At 33.5% G+C, this 20156-nt stretch overlaps 4 protein-coding genes across 4 annotated transcripts; 3 read left to right on the forward strand and 1 right to left on the reverse strand.

Moving 5' to 3' along the window:
- Positions 1 to 832: 832 nt before the first annotated feature.
- Positions 833 to 2406, forward strand: LOC123199589 (geranylgeranyl pyrophosphate synthase, chloroplastic-like). Its single transcript, XM_044614620.1, is given in 2 exon segments — positions 833 to 1470; positions 1473 to 2406. Coding segments are annotated over 2 exon segments (1107 nt in total). The 5' UTR covers positions 833 to 1160; the 3' UTR covers positions 2270 to 2406.
- A 2233-nt stretch (positions 2407 to 4639) lies between these two features.
- On the forward strand, positions 4640 to 6655 carry LOC123199538 (UPF0496 protein At2g18630-like). Its single transcript, XM_044614574.1, is given in 3 exon segments — positions 4640 to 4783; positions 5288 to 6121; positions 6124 to 6655. Coding segments are annotated over 3 exon segments (1164 nt in total). The 5' UTR covers positions 4640 to 4776; the 3' UTR covers positions 6447 to 6655.
- A 3317-nt stretch (positions 6656 to 9972) lies between these two features.
- LOC123199621 (calcium uniporter protein 2, mitochondrial-like) lies at positions 9973 to 12495 on the forward strand. The gene is made up of 2 exons (XM_044614650.1): positions 9973 to 10766; positions 11857 to 12495. Exons 1-2 carry the CDS (start codon positions 10221 to 10223, stop codon positions 12313 to 12315), a joined length of 1005 nt encoding a protein of 334 aa, XP_044470585.1. The 5' UTR covers positions 9973 to 10220; the 3' UTR covers positions 12316 to 12495.
- A 3703-nt stretch (positions 12496 to 16198) lies between these two features.
- Positions 16199 to 17294, reverse strand: LOC123198883 (elongation of fatty acids protein 3-like). Its single transcript, XM_044613680.1, has one exon. The coding sequence runs from the start codon at positions 17123 to 17125 to the stop codon at positions 16274 to 16276; it is 852 nt and encodes a 283-aa protein (XP_044469615.1). The 5' UTR covers positions 17126 to 17294; the 3' UTR covers positions 16199 to 16273.
- Between the last annotated feature and the right edge of the window lie 2862 nt (positions 17295 to 20156).

Below are 20156 nucleotides of genomic sequence, written 5' to 3' on the forward strand. Positions count from 1 at the left end.
TTGAAAAACAATCTAACCTTGACCAAATCCAAGGGAAGGCCGGTAAAAAACTACAACTGAACAAACCCAAACAAACTTGAGAAAACAAGAGAAAAGAAACACACAAATAGTCAACCAAACGAAAACCCAGTATGAAAGCAAGACAGCAGGCCAGACGAACCCACCAAAAACACAAGAATTGTCAACCAATCAAAAACCCAGCAACAGGACAGAACCACAAGCAGCCACGATGAGAAGGCAGAACCTCTGGAAACAAGCAGCCTGAGTAACGGCAGGAATTTAATAGGCAGATGATTCTTTTATAAATATGATATTTAAAAAAATTAATATTATAAACATCTATTTTTTTCTAATTATTTAATATTTTATTTTTAATTTAAAATTATTTAATTATTTATTAATAAATATCCGATTAAATATACATGAGTGAATCCAAGTAATTTTTAATTGAAAATTCGATCCCAATTAATTAAATTAATAAACTTATGCAGACACAATAATTAAATTCATAAGTAAAATATAAAAAGGATTTAAATCTAAATTTTTTATTTAAAAATTTTAATATTTTATTAACCTCTAAAATCCATCCACGTAGCTCTGTCGAAAGAAAAGAGCAATGTCAAATATATCGGTGCTTTGTCTACCTAACTTTGTCTCTTGATGGAGAAAGTATTAAATTGACTTTCATAATGTGAAACATGCTTTTCTTATTTTTCTTATTTTTTTTTAAATAAGAAAAATAACGGTATCGGCAAAAAGGCATCCAAATTTTTCTTATTTTTTTAAATTGACAGTGATATATAGCACTATAATAAAAGGTAATTTTAGTGGAATAAATGGCTTTCTTGTATTGGTTGTAAGGCCAAAATTCAATCTTCGTCCTCCATTTGTTGTTCTCGCTGCGGCATTGGCCGGTAATCTCTATCTCTACGCACTCAGGTCTCTTCTTTCGCTTCTGCTTCAACAAAAACATTAAAAAAATTTCTAATGTTCTTCGAAAATGCATTGAGTTAACAATTCCTTCCTACCATATTTAAGCAACTTGTCTGAATTTAGGAAATCTGTTGATGAATCTGGATTCAAGATAGAGGGCCTTCCACCTTACCCAGATTCCCTTAATCTTCATTACTGTATAGGTTTCAATTTCATTTATTATCAACATGTCTTCTGTGAATCTTGGCACTTGGGTTCATGGCTGCACCATATTCAATCAATCTACCAGATCAAAATCTCATCCATTTCAAAGGATTTCAATTGCATCTCCAAAATTAAGACGCCTACCCGAATCCTTTGCCTTGCCAAGACGAAACAGATCCCTGTCAGTTTCCGCTGTTCTCACCAAAGAAGAAACTCTCAGGGAAGAAGAGGAAGACCCAAAACCCGTTTTCGATTTCAAGTCTTATATGCTTCAGAAAGGCAATTCTGTTAACCAGGCCCTTGACGCCGTCGTTTCAATCCGTGAACCCAAAAAATTCACGAAGCTATGAGGTATTCTCTTCTAGCGGGCGGCAAGCGTGTAAGACCGGTGCTCTGCATCGCTGCGTGTGAACTTGTTGGTGGTAATGAGTCCATGGCGATGCCGGCCGCTTGTGCTGTTGAAATGATTCACACCATGTCCTTGATTCATGATGATCTACCTTGTATGGATAACGACGACCTTCGTCGGGGAAAACCGACAAACCACAAAGTTTTCGGTGAAGACGTCGCCGTTTTAGCCGGTGATGCACTTCTTGCCTTTTCGTTTGAAAACATGGCTGTTTCTACGGTTGGCGTTCTGCCTTCGAGGGTGGTCAAAGCAGTTGGAGAATTAGCGAAATCGATTGGCATTGAGGGTCTTGTTGCCGGCCAAGTTGTGGATATAAACTCTGAAGGTTTAAAAGAAGTGGGTTTAGATCATCTTGAATTTATTCATCAGCATAAGACAGCTGCATTACTGGAAGGATCAGTCGTTCTTGGAGCAATATTGGGTGGTGGAAGTGATGATGAAGTTGAAAAGCTGAGAACTTTTGCTCGGTGTATTGGGTTGTTGTTTCAGGTGGTTGATGATATTCTTGATGTGACAAAGTCATCTCGGGAACTTGGAAAGACTGCTGGCAAAGATTTGGTGGCTGATAAAGTCACTTATCCTAAGTTGTTGGGGATTGAAAAATCAAGGGAATTAGCTGACAAGTTAAATAAAGATGCTCAACAACAATTGTCTGGTTTTGATCAGGAGAAAGCCGCCCCTTTGATTGCTTTGTCTAATTATATTGCCTATAGGCAAAATTGATTTATGTGTTTAGATCAATCTGGTGTTTCATGAAAACAAAAAATTTAAGCTTACCGCATCTTTACAGAATTGCAGGTGAGCTTTTAATGTCAAATCTACTTTCTTCTGCAGTAATAAGCAAATTAGTCACTTACACACTTCTAACTTCATGCAATCTTTGGCTCTGTGAGATTCCTGATTAAATGTCCTTTAAAATTTGGTGTTGATTGTTAAACCGCTTTAGACATTTTTGTTTTTGGTTTGCAAATGCTACTATTAGAATTTATGATCGACTTGTCTTCTCACTGCTTCTCAAGAGTTGTTGCTCTTGGGACTTCTATCAGTATCTATCATACTTTGTTAGTTCTGTGTTTGCTGCCAAAAATGCTTGATGATTTTATCATATTGTTCTTCTTCTGCAATGATGCTGTTTCAAAGAGTGCATTGGTAGTCAGTGCACTTCCAAATTTTTGTTACTTGGGTTCTGTTTTCGTGTAAATCGGTGTAATAATATCGCTGCTTATTGGAATAATAGCCTACAATTTATCAAGTGTCTACAGGATTACAGATATATATGGACTGTGCTTGTTCAAATTGATCTGGATTATACAATTTTTTCATGGATACATGTTTTTGCCTGTGGAGAAAGCATTACTGGGAACCTGCCCTAGGACAATTGCCTGTTGTTTGTTCTCTTTGATTGTTTGGTTGGGATAAAATGAAATTGGCTGATAAAATTTAATAAAGAAAAATCAATTCTTCTGGTGTTTCAAAAGCATCAAGTATATGTAGTATGGTGAATGCTGTTTTGGTAATGCAGATTTTTGAATATTTTCTTTCATTGTTGAAGTTTGATCAAGTTTTTATGAAACATTATCTTTGCTGTCTATCATCATGGACTGGTTTTCTAAAACTAGGCTTGTATGTAGCCTTGACCAAATCATTGGGTTGTTTGGAGAAAGCTGCTGGGAAGGATTTAGTTGCTGATGAGATTACAGGCCTACAAATCACTGGTTTTGAAAACCATTTAATCATATGATAAAAAACCACTTGTATATCTATTTACGTATTCAAAAGTGTATACACATAGATTTATTGTATGAGAAATGAGTAAATGCCAAGAGAATGTGAACAAGGGTTTGATCTGGGATTCTAGGGAGGCAGCTGTATTAATTTCTCTGGCAAATTAGAGTTCATAAGGCTAAACAATTCTGTTGTTTTCTGGTTGCTCTGTTGTGTTGTGGCTAACAAATTTCCATGTGCAATCCAACTGTATTACCCAAAAATTTGTAGGGCTAAAATCCACTTTCCAAAAATCATTTCCCACAATCAAGAAAAAGGACAAGGCACATGTATCTAGATATATAAGAGAGGAAATCAAAATAAAGCCCATCTATGTGGTCTTTGGATCAAGGAAATGAAAAGGGCCCAAGTATGTGGCAATGGAAGTGAGAAAGAAAATGAAAAGGCAGGCATGTAAGAACAAAAAGGGCTTATCTAGATAGTTAGTTTAAGCAATTTTGTTAGTTTACATCACGAGAGTCTAAAACGAGTTTAGTTTAAACGAATTTAAGTTTAAAAGTTTTATATTATCAAAACTCAAACTCGAGTTTAAAAGTATTTAACTCGTAAAACTTATAAATATAAAAATATTTAATTTAAATTAGTTAAAACGACATCATTTTGACATTTATACATTAAAATAATGTCTTAAATAAGAAAAAAGACAAACGTAATATACGATATATTTTTTAATTTTTAATAATTAATTTATTAAACATATAATTAAAAAAAGTAATATTCCATGTTTTTAAAACCGAACCAATGGTCAAATTAGTTATCTTACTGGTTCATAGTTTGATCGGTTTAATTAGACAATAAATTGATTTAACTTATTGTCAAATTATTATGTAATTCTAAAATAGTATCATACATTTACTACATTTTTTAAACTTATAATATATTAATTAAACAATTCATACTCTATTACATAAATAAATAAAAAATAATTACAAATTTTATTATTAATTAAAATTTTTAAGTTTTAATAAGTTAAAAATTACGTAGTATTATATAAATCTAATTTTTTTTTATTTTAAATAGTTTTTTCAATGTAACAAGTTATTGAATTTGATTAAATTTTAAATAAATTAATATTTATTTTGATTGGATTGAATTATAAAATTAGGTTAAATTGTAAATTAATTTACGACTCTAAGTAAAATTATAAAAAGGAGGAAAAGAAAAGGATGATTTATTTTACTTTGTTGATATTAATTATTGGATTAAATATTAATGACTTTATTTATTTATGTTGATTAACTTTAATCCATTAGTCAGTAAGTGAAACGTCTTCGTATTTGCCAACGCAGCTTCCTCCGTCAATGGCCTACCTTTAAGCTTTTGACTTTCTTCTTTGTTTCAGTCTTCACGCGTCATTGAAACTTCCAAGAAACAACACTGTTCTACATTTACTCGGAATTTGCTCTCACTTCTTGCAAGTCATCTCAGCAACCGCCGTTTATGTAATGCATGGTAACCCTAATTTTCTATTTATATTCTGTCATTTTCTTCAGAAATATTTTGTCGCATTTCAATTTTATCGGAAGGAAGGTCGGTTGTCGGGTTTAGCGCAGATTTGAACTTGTTTACTTTTCGTGGAGGATTCATGTGAGAGTAAAGTTTTCTTATCTCAGTCATTTCGGCTGAAATTCAGGTACTTCTAAGTTTAACAAATTTTCTCTAGATAAAATCTTACATATTCATTTTGGGTTTATCATTTGGATCTGAGTTTGACTCAATTTTGTACATAAGTGGGGTTCTGCTTAGTTTTGACATTCTGTACTCCTTTTTTTTTTCCTCATATATATCTTTGTCATCTGAGTTAAACTGAAGGATTTCGTTTTGGTTCTCAAATCTTGGTTTTCTGGGATTTTTAAGTAAAATTTTCAGTACCTCAAGCTTAGATACCGATTATATTTCATGGTAAAGCTGTAATTACAGGTTTCTGAAATACAATTCTGGGTTTTTCCTCTGTAGTCAATTGGATCACCATGTTGGGAGGACAATCTAGCAAGAAGAAAGGTAGTGATGCAATGTCACGACCCCTCCAAGCGATCATTGATTCCCAATTCTCAGCTGATCTTAGCTCGTATGAGGCTGCTTGTATACTTGATCCGGACTTGCAATCCTTTGATAATATCATTCATGAACGAACTAGCCGTGTTATGAGCACTCTTTCTACCGATGTCGAGGCCCGTGCCTTGTCTTTGGACTCACTCAAAGAGGTCATAGGATCTCTTCTTGACATGAACCAAGATGTGGCTAAAGTAATTGTAGAATGCAAGAAAGATATATTGAATAATCATGAATTGTTTGATTTGGTTGAAGAGTACTTTGAGAGTAGCATCCAGATCTTAGATTTCTGCACTGTTTTTGAGAATTGCCTTAAGCGTGCTCAAAATAGCCAGTTAATTATTAAGCTTGCTGTTAAGCAGTTTGAGGAAGAAATGGGATTACATGATGGGGTTGAGGAGAAAAGGTATGTCAAGACATTGGGGGAATTAAAGAAGTTTAAGGAAGCTGGGGATCCATTCACAGAGGAGTTTTTTACATTATTTCAGTTGGTGTATAAGCAGCAGATGTCTATGTTACAGAAATTGCAGAGAAGAAGAAGAAAGCTTGATAAGAAACTGAAATCCATGAAAACATGGAGGATGGTGTCGAATGTCTTGTTTGTTTCTGTATTCGTGTCTGTATTAATTTTCTCAGTGGTGGCAGCTGCCATTGCCGTTCCTCCTTTTGTTACAGCTTTGGCTGGCGCATTGGCTGTTCCAATTGGTTCAGTGGGGAAATGGTGTGACTCTCTCTGGAAAGCTATGAGAATGCTGTGAAAGGGCAGAAGGAATTAATTAGTTCAATGTGGATTAACACTTTCATTAAAATCAAGGACATGGAAAGTATACAAATACTTGTGAACAAACTGGAAATTGAGATGGAGTCATTATTGAACAATGCTGATTTTGCTCTCAGGGAAGAAGATGTTATAAAGCTTGCCATTGACGAGATCAAGAAGAAATTGGAAGTTTTCATGGAAACTATTGAGGTTTTATGTGAACATGCTAATAAGTGTAGCCGTGATATAAGAAGGGCTAGGACAGTGATTTTACAGAAGATAATCAAATATCCCAGTAATTGAAGAACCCATTTGGTAATAGTACTGATGACTTCCCCATGATTCTTATGCTATTATGTGATGTGCTAGGTAAAACTTCTAAGTCTACACCGTGTATCAATTGGATTTGGCTTGATCATTTATAAAACTATTGTGTTGATAAACAGGCATATCCATACTGTTTCCTGGTTTCAACTTCTAGTTTATAATATTTATTCACTGTTTGCCTTCAATGATGTGATTACTGATGTGCTAAATTATTGTCATGTGCTCTAGCAATAGATTTATTCTATTTCAAGGGCATGATTGGACAATCATCAAGTTGATATTAGATTTTGGTCTTCATTCTCGTGCAATGACTGGTTTTTGGACTGAGAATTTGTCATGTTGGTAGGGGTAATCGAACACAGTTGCACCTTTGGATCAACCAAGAGATGCAATTGTTGAACTGAGGGCGTGTTACCTCCAAGTACAGAAAATATAAAGTCAAGTCTTAAATCTAAATTGATCTCAAAAACTTGAAACTCGAAACTGAATTGATCAAAAGCACTTAAGTTCAGAATGCTTTGCCAAACAAAGGCAACCCCAGGGAGCTCTCCGATAGCAACACCAGAAAGTTCATTCCAATAATTCCCAGAAAAACATTTCTGGAATCATGCGCAGTCATGCGAATAAAGCAAGATAATGAACTAGGAAACAAGTGAAATTGATGGGAATTCAAGAAATTCTAACATAACATTGCAGTTTTAAATTTGGTTTTGTAAAGACTAATGTCAGAAAAGGAAAATTACGAATTCAATGCTGCAACAGAAGAACATTCAATGTGTCAAACACCTAAGATCTCTGTTTTCTAAATAACAAATTCCAGGCTTCAGTACCCTAGTAATTCTGTAATGACCTTTCCAATTCGGCCTATCCACAACTAGCATATGACAGGCCCAATTGGAAAGCTATTTTTCCACTCCTCTGTCATTACCGTAGTATATGAAAGGAAATTGTCTTGGACTCCATTACCCTGTATTTCTGGCAGCCTTTCAAGCTTTTAAAGTTACCGGTGAAAGTGATGTCCTCCTTGGGTGCATGAAGATGAATTTTTCCTTTTAGTTTATAAAATTTGTTGTTTTATAAGGTCAGCATCTTCATCATACACACTAATACTCCATGTTTAATGGGCAAGCAGAAGGCAATCGATAAGCAACTTAAATTACACTTCAGACTCATATTCGATTATATCCAAAATGCTCATATTCTTTTTTATATCATATTTTCTTGTCTACCTTGTGAGTTGTGAGACATGGTAGCCTATCTACAATGAAGCTCCCTTTGTCCTGCCGTGTGGACCAAAAATCCTCTCCATTAAGACATGACAAATCAAACAGACCTAACAAATTAAGTCTTTCTTATTATAATTTATAAAAAATATATATATCACCAAATTGCTTACAGGGTTTGTGATATGGCTGCCATTACGCCTAACATCAGTTGCAAAATGAAGTTTAATTAATATTATCATTCAAGATGAGCTCCAAATGGATTACCATTTGATGCCATGCGTTCATACGATTTCAACAGATGGATTTCTTTTTGGATATGGAGAATTTGTGAGGGACAAGCAATAGTCCACCATACATCATGTTGAGGCAATAATGCCCCAGAATATATGCTATTCAACCAAACGGATAAAAAGACCTTCAAACAAAGAGATACATGAGTGATGAACTACGAGAAGCTGCCTGTGGCTGAGGTTACTCCATTGTAGGATTGGCATATCAACTTTTTCATTTATTACATTGTAAATTAATAGCTTATTAATGGAATAAAAATACCAATAAAACTATAAACGTTCAGTTTTAACTACCTAATTAAATTTTTTTTATCATGTAATTAAATGATTTTATGTTAAATATTAAATAACATTAGTCACGTTATGATACATAATTTGGATAATCAATCAGATACTCAAAATTGGATGTACAAAAGATTACTCTTAAATATTTTCATGATATGGGTTGAATATTGATCTCACTGTTTTAATTTCATCTCAACTAAGGTTTTACATAGATGACGTCCTTTTAACCTATATAATAAAAGAAATAACAAAAAATTTTATTTGAGTCGGACTGCCTAAAATCACTCCTTTGAAATTGAACTAACAATAATAAATAGATTCAATGTTCGACCTTACAACTATTATATTTAATGTATTAAGTGTTTATTTTTAAAATATCACTAAAAAATATTTAAACTTTTCCTATTGTGTTTGAACTTTTTCCTTCACCATTGACTCTACCTTGGACATTACATGTAATATTATTCTAATGGAATAACAGAACAATAAGGTGTCCTCAGAGCAGTCAAATCCGAGCATTATTTGATCATTTTGTCTTAGTTTTTATCTTATAAATCCTTCTAATTCAACTCAGATTTTGGGTTTCTGATTCAGTGACTTGTTTTTTTTTTTTTTTTTTTTTTATCTTTGATAATTAAATCAGAATAAATTCCAGTATAAACAATCATTCAATGTCAGCAAACATTTCTATATCTATAAAATCAATTGTAAGTATTTTTGATATATAAATATATACATAAATGTGATTAAATAATTTTAAATTAATAATAAAATCACACTCAATCATATAATACAATATTTATATATATGTATTTATATATTTAAAATAAATATACAGAATATTTCATTTTCTAATAAAAAATCAAAGTCAGTTTTCTATACCAGTATAGTGGGAGAGAGAATGGCAATCCTGCAAGCATTTGCCATGAAAGCCACTCCTGTTTTCGAGCATCCCAATCTCTTCAAACAACAAATCTCTACGATTCTCATTGAGTTGTTTTTTCATCCACTTTGTACCTCATATTATTGAGTGATCCCCACTCAATTATTATTCCACCATTCTATTTAAGTAGCCGTAGTTCATGGCGGTAAGTAAACTGCATGCAAGATGCGTACTGCCAAATGCTTATAATTTCATCACTCTCAGCTGTGCTGAAAGCCTGAGTATCCTTTTATTCACATGAGGCCCCGAGACAACCCATTTTATTCACAGACGGTGGCATGACTCTTAGTTAATTAATCCTTCTAGTATCTACTCAAAGAATATTCCAGAGATAATCGTATATTTCAAATTAGGTCTTGTTAGTTGTTGCTCCTTTAATATTTACAACGAACATTTCAAAAAAGTAACCCAACAAACCTAGCTTTTTCAGATATGTACAATATGTGGCGACACGTTTGCGTGAACCCAAGACCAATTCCTTGTAAGTGTAAGCAACCCCGTGTTTTTTACTATTAAGCTTCAATTAACCGTCGTCCCGTCCCGGGACACGTGTTCCATGCTTTAATTAATTTTCACATGATCTGACGGTTGTGGCAGCGCAGCTCTTTCACCCTTAGCCAACCACGTGTACGCTGATCAGATTCACTCCATTATATCTCCAGTTCCATGGGAATATTTCTACCTGAGATTTTAGAGGACATAAAATAGTTGCAGCGAATATTCGCGAAGTTTAGGCAGTGATAATTTCTCATCCATTGAAGTTGTCTTGTCTCGGTTCATTTTCTCAACTCTTAGTTTCTCTCGTCTCGTCATTATCTCAAAAAATTCGCGTGATTTTGTTTTTTGGTTTTTTCAAATCCACTGCCTTTCTTATGGGACGGCTATATAAACCCTCCGGATGACGCTGAATGCATCATCGGAAAACAGACCGAGTGCTTAAAACGAAAGCTCTTTCTTTTCCCTCAATTTGTTGTTTATTTTTGTATTTTTCTTGTTACGTCTATCAATGGCGTTTAAGAGGACGTTGGCCGATCGGCTTTTCAGCCTTTCGAGAATCTCAACGCAGGCGTTGAGGAATTTCGGCATTTCGTCCACATCAGCAACCACGCGAATTTATCAAACAGCAGCGAAATCTGACATTGCTCAGGATCCCGGAGATAGTGGAATCTTCCGGAGGTTTCTCCACAAGAGAGCCATTCTTCAAATATCGCGGATTGGAGGGGAGAGTCTGGTTGAGAAATTGAAAACCATCGACATTGCCAAAGATAGGATAAGACTCGACGGTTTGAGTCCGCCGCCGAGTTTGGAGACGGAGAAGGAGGATAAGTTGTCTGTGAAGGACGTTAGGAAGGTTGTTAAAGCGTTTCAGATGGAAGTCATGAAAGAGAAACTGAGAACGATCAAGAAGCCTTGGATACCGTATTCGGAGTTTGTTCGTGTCTGCGAAGAGGCCGTTTCGGATCCGAATGAGGGATTGCAGCTTGCAAAATTGCTTGACGAATCAGGAAACGTCATCGTATTGGGAAATATTGTATATCTTAGACCTGAACAGGTAATTTTCATTCCATCCATTCATTGTTTCTATTGATTATCATTATTTGTTTATTTTCTTAACGGTTACAGTCTTACAGATAAGGTTAAACATTAGGCTGCATGGTCCCAAGGAATTAGGTTTTGGAATTAAAAAATATTTTTATTAAATTTAAAATTGGGTGGTTAAGAGAACTGATATTTTTTTTTGTGGTTATTTTTTGTTTTGTGTTTTGTTTTCTTTCACAGGCCAGATCTTAAACGTGAAAAGGGTTCCAAGTTAGGTGTTGAAGTGCCCAGATTGGGGAAGGTTTTGGGCTATTTCCCTTGCCTTTCCCCTGTTTTCGGTATCGATCATTGACACTTTGAAAATAAAAAATTCAAAAGAAAGTATCGGTTTTAAACAGGATTGACACGACAAAGCAAATTTCGGTTTTGCTGGGCTTTACAATTTTCCATTTCTCGAAAAAGTTTCTTCCTTTTAATAAATCAATCTAGATTATTTTCAAATAGATGTAAGAACATAATTATGTCCATCTCACTTTTGGGTTTTATGATTTGGGAAAAATTTCCAAACTCCCTGATTTATGAACATGTTTGACTTGTGAGAAACGGATAATTACATTACACACAGAAGAGCTTAATATTTTTGGTTTCTGTGTCTCGGTTTTATCAATTCAACCAATATAAGTGAGACCCATATAGAAGAAAATTCTTTCCAATTTTTCTTGTGATTGATTGCTGTCCTCTGTTTTGGTAAGGTTGGGTTGAGTATATGTGCTTGGCTTTTTATTTTGTGTGAAGGGTCCAAATTGTTAACTAGGACTCTGGGGCTTTGATATCTACCTCCTCTTCTTGTCCATGTTTGTTCTTGAGTGGTGTAAGTCAGCTTGTACCTGCCCAGATAAATTCCCAGAACAAGAACCAAGAGAGCCCTTTCCCCTAGACGTTTGCTGACAAATCTTTTATTATTTGATCAATTTCGGTTGGAGTTTTAATCCAATATTACTGCCTGCCTGTATACACACATACATATAACAAAGAGTAGCATAATTAATATATGAAAGAGAAAAGTTACCCAGAAGTGCATTTTTTCCGTTTTCTGATTACAGGTAGCTGAAGCAATTGAGGGTCTAGTTCATCTATCAGAGGCCAACCCAAATGACCCAAGAAGAAAGGAACTTGAAGAGTTGCAGAAGCAGAAAGCCGCAATAGACCAAAAAGCAGACTCCCTGGTTCGCCGTGAACTGTGGCTGGGACTTGCCTACTTGGTAGTCCAAACAACAGCATTCATGAGGCTCACATTTTGGGAACTCACATGGGATGTGATGGAGCCTATTTGTTTCTACGTTACTTCCATCTACTTCATGGGTGGCTATGCATTCTTTCTCAGAACATCCAAAGAGCCTTCCTTTGAAGGCTTTTACCAGAGCCGGTTCACCGCCAAGCAGAAAAAACTATTCAAGCTTCATAACTTTGATGTTGAAAGGTACAATGAGCTGCAAAAAATTTTCCATCCGCAGTCACCATCTTCAGTACAAGCCTCATTTGAACACCAGAAGATGAGGTGAAAAAAAAAGGCCTAGACATAAAGAACTGACAATTTTGTTTAACCCATACGTATAATAACTTGTGGGTGCGGCTGTGTGTAACCCTATTGCTGAGTTTTCTTTTCCCTTTTTTCTGAAAATTTGACATTTATGGACTTATGACATTTCTAGGGTTATCAATTTACATTCATAATTAACTCATAACAACTTTTATCTTGTTTTTGGCAAGAAACCAAGTCTTTTATGTTTAGAGAAGAATTCACAGGCTATAGTGGAAGAGAAAAACGTTTAATTTTCGAAGTAATCTCAGATACAGGCCAAGTTCATCACATGTCAACTGGGGAGTAGTGAACTAGGGAAGGTCTTCAACAAAGTGGAGTCCCTTTTGGAAGTTGTTCAGGACATTAACAGATGGTTTCCAAGTGCAGTCGTCCTCGATGGGGACTGACACTGTTACTCCTACTCTTCATCGCTACAAATTAGGAAGTGTCCTGGAAGATGAGAATTGTAAACAGTGCTGATGCTAATTTATTTTTAATCGTAAAGCACAACTTAATCCAAAATTTGAACCCCAATAGGGGTGCTACTGCTACCCACCGACTTAATCAGACACTCACCAGAAGAATCTTTAATTAAATTAGAGCGACTTAAATTGACCAGTTTCAGATCTAGATATATCCATTGCATTTGTTTGCACCCAGCTCCAGTTCATTTGCCACATAAGGCTGATGCCACTCCCATCTAAGATTGGTTGACAACAATATTATACTTTACTTATTTTGAAAATATATTTTTATGTATTATTATATAATTAAATATTATTCTATTTTTAATTAAAAATAATTTAATTACATGATGACACATATAAATATGTATCTATTTATGTATTTAAAATAGGTATACATGAATTTATTATTTAAAACTTTTATCATATTAAAAATATTTTAATGCAATAAGTGATTAAAATTACAATGCAGGCCAAACCCAGTTCTGAAAACTAGGCTTGGGCTAACGTTGGATTTAATTTGGGCCACACTTGAACAAAAGTCAATTTAATACAAACTCTACTTAAAAAACTATTTAATTTTGAATTCAATTAAAGTCGAGTTTAAATTCAAATATATTAAATTAACTTAAATTTGACACATCTATGAAAATAAACCCAACATTTAGAATGAACTTGACTTATTCATATTAATTGTGATTTTAGCTCAAACAATCAAATCCAACCTACTCAAGGCTTGGGTCTTTCCATCCCTAGCCAGCATTGGAGAGGCGGGATTTGTCACCATAATTGTGTAATTTGATGTCTCTTCCTCTCTGCCAATCAATCTAAAGGTGTAATTTCATGTCACTTTCTTTCTATTTCAATTGTTTTTGGCAATAAAAGTTCATGTCCTACAATATCAATATCAATATTTTTCAGGCAAAATATATGTGAAAATTTTAGGTCCAGAATGCAGTTGATCAAAAGCAATGAAAATGAAAACCAATATGCTATTTTCCAAGGCAAATCAGAGAGTAAGACATTGGTAGTGAGCCACCAAGCAAACCAATCTTCCAACAAAGAGATCTGTCCAGTTTAAATTCAATCAAATCCCTGGGACTTTCAATAACAAGATTACAAAAGAACAATCATTTCGAGTCTTCTTTGTTTTTGTAATTGAAATGAATCATGACAATTTCCTAAGACCTTTTGATGGAGAGTAATATATATATTGTGTGCACAAGATACCATTGGAACTAAAATGTTAGACCGATAATTAGAGGAATCCCTTCACATTGATTATCCCATGTGAGGACTTGAACCCTAATAGCTTTGATATCATATGTGTGCAAGATACCATTAGAGTTAAAAACTTAAGTTGATAATTAAAGAAATCTCTTAATACCTCATGCATTCTTGGAACGAACTAGATAGTCTTCACATTTGTTGTCTCGTGTGAGGGCCACAGAATTATTTGGGAAACACATAGATAGATTAGATTGCATTACCGTACCTTGAAATAAAGCTATGAACTATAAAACTTTACTTTATTGATGAAGAAAAAGATGTAGAAAACTGTGAAAACAAATGGCACGGCAGATTTTTTGCTTGGTGGGGGAGGAAGAAGAGAGTTGGGATATGCTTATTTTAATGAAAGTTTGGTTTCAGTCAATTTATTACTTCATTTGATATAATGTTGAAAAGCACAGCAGAACGAAAACAAAACCTGAGACAAATGGCCCGGCCATCATTGTTCTAGTAAAGACTTTTGTGTGTCTTAGTTCTGCCCATTTACTTATATGGACCCAAATAGAATGATAGGCAGATTTTTCATTTCCTTATAAATTGTACTGCAGAAGTGTGATCGCGCTTTCAGGATTAAATCAATTATTAATTTCACAATTATTATAGTAATAATTCCAAAGTTTAATTTTGATATGAGGCTTAACAATCATGAGCTGAGTCCTGGAAGCATGATTCTTTTACAGATAAGTCTCATTCATAGTGACGAGTCTTCATAACTCCTGATACAGTAGAAACACAGTGCTAGACAAAGTGTCTTGACTCTCTCAAATTGGTCAGATCTCTCACTCTTCACTACGTAAATTGGAACTTGAAATATGTAATGCTTGGCGGAAGGGTCTTGCAAAAATCTAGGGGGATGAGCCTGGTATGGCAGGCAGGCTACTGTAGCTGTTGTTTTATTTTGGCCAAAAGACTATTTTCCATATTTATGTCATTTTTCAAATATTTAAATAAAAAACATATTATAAGGTTTTAATATTATTTTTTTTAAACTTATCAAGGGTAGATGTATATTTTTCTTACCTTATTTATGAAATTATCATATTAACCTTATATATTTTGAAAATATAATATAGTTTTAATTGTTTGTAATATAACATTTACATTAATTTATTGTATTTTTAAGGTGTAATTGTCAATTTTGAAATTATTGAAGAGTATTTTTGAAAATTTAAAAATTTTAAAAGTACCTTCAAACTTTTTTCAACTTTCAAAAACCCCCTTAACAATTTTATTAACATCCCTAATATTATCAAAAATTATAATTATTTTGAACATAAGATTATACGTTATTGACATCCCTATCTATTTTTGCATCAATAATTTTTTAATTGAAACTAATATAAATTAGAGTGCAAATTTATTTAATAAAATTTGGAGAGTAAAATGTTATTTAGATTGATTTTTTTTTGTGTCTTTTCAATAATTTTATTGAAAATAAATTTAATAAAATTTATTAAAAAACTTAATAGGTAGGTAGGAAATTGGTTTTTTTAAATTTAAGCAATAGGAATGTGTAATTTCTTAAACTTTAGCTGGAACTTGTCACTTGGGGTTTTACTTTTCTTTATTTTGACCACCAACCATTGTCTCCTTCACTCCACTCTTGCAAAGCCAACTTGCCTCTTAAAAATATTCCCATGGGTATATGCCTTTTGGAACCTTAAGAAGATCCTCTAGCCCACAATATCACCATTGACAACTACATTTTAACACTAATTGAACAAGATTATCTTTTATTGGCTGAGACATTAATTTGGTTTCCACTCAAATGAACTAAATAATAAACTTAATTCAACCAAATTCAATTCTTAGTTTACACATTTTCTATTCCCATCATCAATCAATATCATCTTTTCTTGTATTTTATTTTTCCACCCAAGACAAATTCTTTTTTACATAATTTCGTTCGACCGAGTAATATTATAAATTACGTGATTATGACATGAGAGAGAAATTGGTTGAATATTAGAATTTTTAAAAGAAAGTTTGAGTTCAAATTTTTATTATGTTTATGAAACCCTGACTTATATGATAAAGTAGTTGTGGGTCTGGTCGGTGCTATCAATTTGAGCAAGGTTCCCTGGTTTTCAAAAAAAATTAACAATAATATTATCTAATCATGAACTATTATTTCAGATTGTATATAAAAGTTTTATTGATGTTAATTACATGGTAAAAACAATTCTAATTACCTTTTGGTTTGACAAATTTTCTCTTCTCTAAATGCATCTGAACATAGAACTTCAAAAACAGTAGCAAAATGGCAGCATTCAAGACAGAGTTAAAAACCCAGGCACCGATTCCATTGCAGCCCCCGTTCTTCATAAAATGCAACAGAAGAACTCCGATATGGCACACCAAATTGCATCCCAAAAGCACCATTTGACAGTTTATGACGAAGGGAAAACAGGCGCTTGGTAATCCAATTCCAGTCCAAAATCTGTATCCATAAACAACTGAATATACCAGCGTTGTAAAGAGGATCGCTAAAACCTGAAATGACTGAGAAAACTCCAGCCAGAGGAAGGAGGTGAAGGTTAAAATTGAATTGTAAAATAGCTGGAAGAAGACAAGTTTACGACGTCGTAGGATGGTGAAGAAAGTTCGCCACATGTGGATGAAGCGAGAGAGGTAGAAAATATAAGACCAAAAGAAGACCCGCCCGGACGGGCGTGTGCCAAGAGGGAAGCAAAGGAGCCACTGAAATGGGGTCGTTTTACTGCGGCGCCAAAACCAGCGAGTTTCCCGTATTTCGGAGGCGGTTGAGAGGAGGATTCCCGCGAAAATGGTGGCGGAGATGAAGGACATGGAGAGGCTGTGGAGAACCGGGATTGGACCCAGAGAAACGGGACGATCACGCCTGATGAAGAGGGCTAAGAAGAAGTGGAGGAGGATGGAGAGGAAGAGATAGAGGGTTATGGAGATGAAGAGGAAGGACCAGGTGGAGCCCCATGATTGGGTGTGGCTCCAACGGAAGTTGATGATTGATGGGTGTTGGGAGAGATAATAGGTTAAAGTGTTGGCGGTGATCATCATCGTTGACCGGAGATGATGATCGGAATCATTCAGGTGTTGGTTTAAGACAGCTTCAAGTTGAGGTTGCAAAAGTGTGGAGTTGGGAGCTGGGGAAAGAAGGGTTGATTGAAGAGTACGTGAATTTTGGTGATTGGTTGAGGTGCGAAATGTTATTTTAATACCATCATATCTTTGCATCTTATGATAGTTGATTGTAGGGTTTATGTTGATCCAAAATAATATAATTTAGATGTATAAATAATATTATTTTATTTTTAATTTAAATTTATATAATTATATGATAATTTATTATTTATATATAAAAAATTAGTATATATAATTTTAGTTATCAATAAACAATAATTAAGATGATAATATTTTTCAAAGTGAAATATGTTAAAATAATAAATTCGCATTTAGACCCATGCATTTGAAGTATCCTATTTTCATGCAAATTACAAGATTTGACAAACAATCGATATTTCAAAATGGTGTAATATTATTTGTAAAAACAATCAAAATATAAGTCGAAAAAAATGTCTATTTGGCAGAGCTCCTTTCTATACTATAAATTTTATTGGACCCATAAATGATATACTGAAAGAATTTTTTGGGTCTTAAGTTTGGAAATGATATTTTTCTTTTTTTCGTTAAAAGTTGAATAGATAATTTTAATGATTAAAAAGTAATATAATTAATTTATAAAATATATAAATATTATTATAGATATTAGGATTATAATATCATTTTTAAGACTCTAAAGATGATAGTTTATTATTTTAACATAATTTTGATGAAAAATGATTTTTTTTTTCATAACTAAATAATTAAATTTATAATAAAAAAATTGGGTATTACAAAATAAATGAGACGATGATAACCAACAACTAATAATCAAAATATCATTTTGCTTAACATTGCCAAACCAGAAATTCAAAAAGACTTCAAATCCTAATATGAAAAGAAATTAAATTGTTGAAATATTTATTATAGGTCGAAAGACTTATTCCCACCAAGGTTTAGGGTATTTTCAACTCTTATCTGTTGGATTTTAAAAATTTAAATATTTATTTATCACTGTATAAAAGTTAACAAAATTAGTTAATTATAAACGTAAAATTATTATTTAACTAATAATATTAAATAATATAAAAGTTTATATCATTTTCTCCTATTAGTTTGAAAAACTAATAATTTTCTCTTGGAATTAAGTTTAGAAAAGTTATATATTCCCCCTTAGGGTTTCAATTTTTCAGGGTCAATTATCTGACGAACTGTCAGCTTCTCTATATTCTCTCTCCCTCCCTTAGTGCTTGTTCATTGATTCGTTCAAAGATCAACAAAGAAGATTTCGTTGATCTTAAATCAAGATGATTTAGTCCAAACCAAGGCATTTTTTGGTGCGGTTCTTTTTTATATCTTCTCATGGCGCTATTGGTTCAGACAAAGGTGTTGCAAGTTTTAGATCTTAAATCAAGATTCGTTCTTCATCGATCTTCAGACAAATTGGCATCTGGATGAATTGACACTAGAGACAAGCATCAAAAGCAATGCCAAAGAGGGAGAGATTGAAGGTAGGGAGAGAGATGTTGGAGAAGTTGATCGTTCACCAAAAAAATTGACCCTACAAAATTGAGACCTTGGGGAGGAGGGGGAGGAATGTAACTTTTCTAAACTTAATTTTAGAGAAAATTATTATTTTTTCAAACTAATAAGAGAAAATAATATAAACTTTTATATTTTTTAATATTATTAATTAAATAATGATTTTACCTTTATAATTAATTAATTCTGTTAACTTTAACTATTGATAAATGGATGTTTAGATTTTCAAAATTTAATATGTGGGAGTTTGAAAATGTACTAAACCTTGAGTGGGATTAAGTCCTTTGGCCTTTATTATATGCATTGAAGAAGTTAGGTAATAGGCATGTACATAACATTAAAGTAGTGTAAGATTTTGAAATTGTAAGTATTGATTGCATCCTCTATTATATGGAGACAAAAAACAATTTGTTCTTGTGTCGTTCGCTATGACCAATCTGATCTCAGAACTATACAATCTGCAGAAGCTCCAATATAGTACGACTCCCACGCATTTGAAGCCACACAATTTATTTTTTCAGGATGAGGACGATGAATTTTTGTTAATTCCCCACTTGATGTCACATTTAGGTTGATTGTCTTCTGTTATGTCACATTTTGATCATTCAGAACCACATACGATTGGAGATTACCTGCAAGGGATTCAGATATTAGTAATTAAATATATAAAGCTTGTGGCTAAATGTAGCCAACCCTGGAGAATAGAAAACGTACTTGACATCACGGCACGGCGGTTCCTTAATTAATTTATGCCTATTGACGGCAATTATAACCTATCCCATCTTATTATTAATTGAGATTTTGGTGTAATACTTGTAGGGAAATCTCATGTCAAAAAATACAAAAGAATTGTTGGGTTTATTGTATATCTTACATCATTTCAGAATAAAAAGATTAAATTCTTTAAACTATCGAGATGTATTATAATTTACAATCCTATATCACTATTGATCCTAGTCTAATATTGGGTGTAAATGGTTTTATTGATTTCGTCAAGAGGTATATCCCACGTCACTATTGGACCAGGACCAATATACTGCTAATACTGGATATTCCGAGAGTTGGACAGAATAAGGTAACAACAAAATACGTTGTAATTGTTGAGAAAGGAGCGTCTTCCCCTGAACCTGAAAGACAGTTTGGAAGCTTGAATATTGTCTGGTTTCGATGATTACAATGTGAATTGTGAAATGGTGCAGGATTTTATTCCCTTCCTTGTGGTTTAGCTAGCAATTCAAGATAATGTATTAACCGATAGGAACTTCCGTTTCATCTTTCTAGTTGATGAAGACAGATGTTTGATGAAATGCCAAGCCAAATAAATTGGGGAAATGGGAAATGTGAACTTCATGTCCCTTTCCGTACAAATTGCTGCTTATCTTCAACATCGTATGGACTTCCACAATTATAGTTGTCGGCCATATGAACACTAATATTGAATTAACAA

The sequence above is a fragment of the Mangifera indica genome, chromosome 16, assembly GCF_011075055.1.
Source record: "Mangifera indica cultivar Alphonso chromosome 16, CATAS_Mindica_2.1, whole genome shotgun sequence".
Classification (NCBI taxonomy): Eukaryota; Viridiplantae; Streptophyta; class Magnoliopsida; order Sapindales; family Anacardiaceae; genus Mangifera; species Mangifera indica.

Excerpts from the sequence above, each read along its gene's own strand:
- LOC123199621 (XM_044614650.1), top strand. The coding sequence starts at position 10,221 with ATGGCGTTTAAGAGGACGTTGGCCGATCGGCTTTTCAGCCTTTCGAGA. Across the intron at positions 10,767-11,856 it reads TATATCTTAGACCTGAACAG|GTAGCTGAAGCAATTGAGGG; the intron begins GTAATTTTCATT and ends TTCTGATTACAG.
- LOC123198883 (XM_044613680.1), bottom strand. The coding sequence starts at position 17,125 with ATGATGATCACCGCCAACACTTTAACCTATTATCTCTCCCAACACCCA.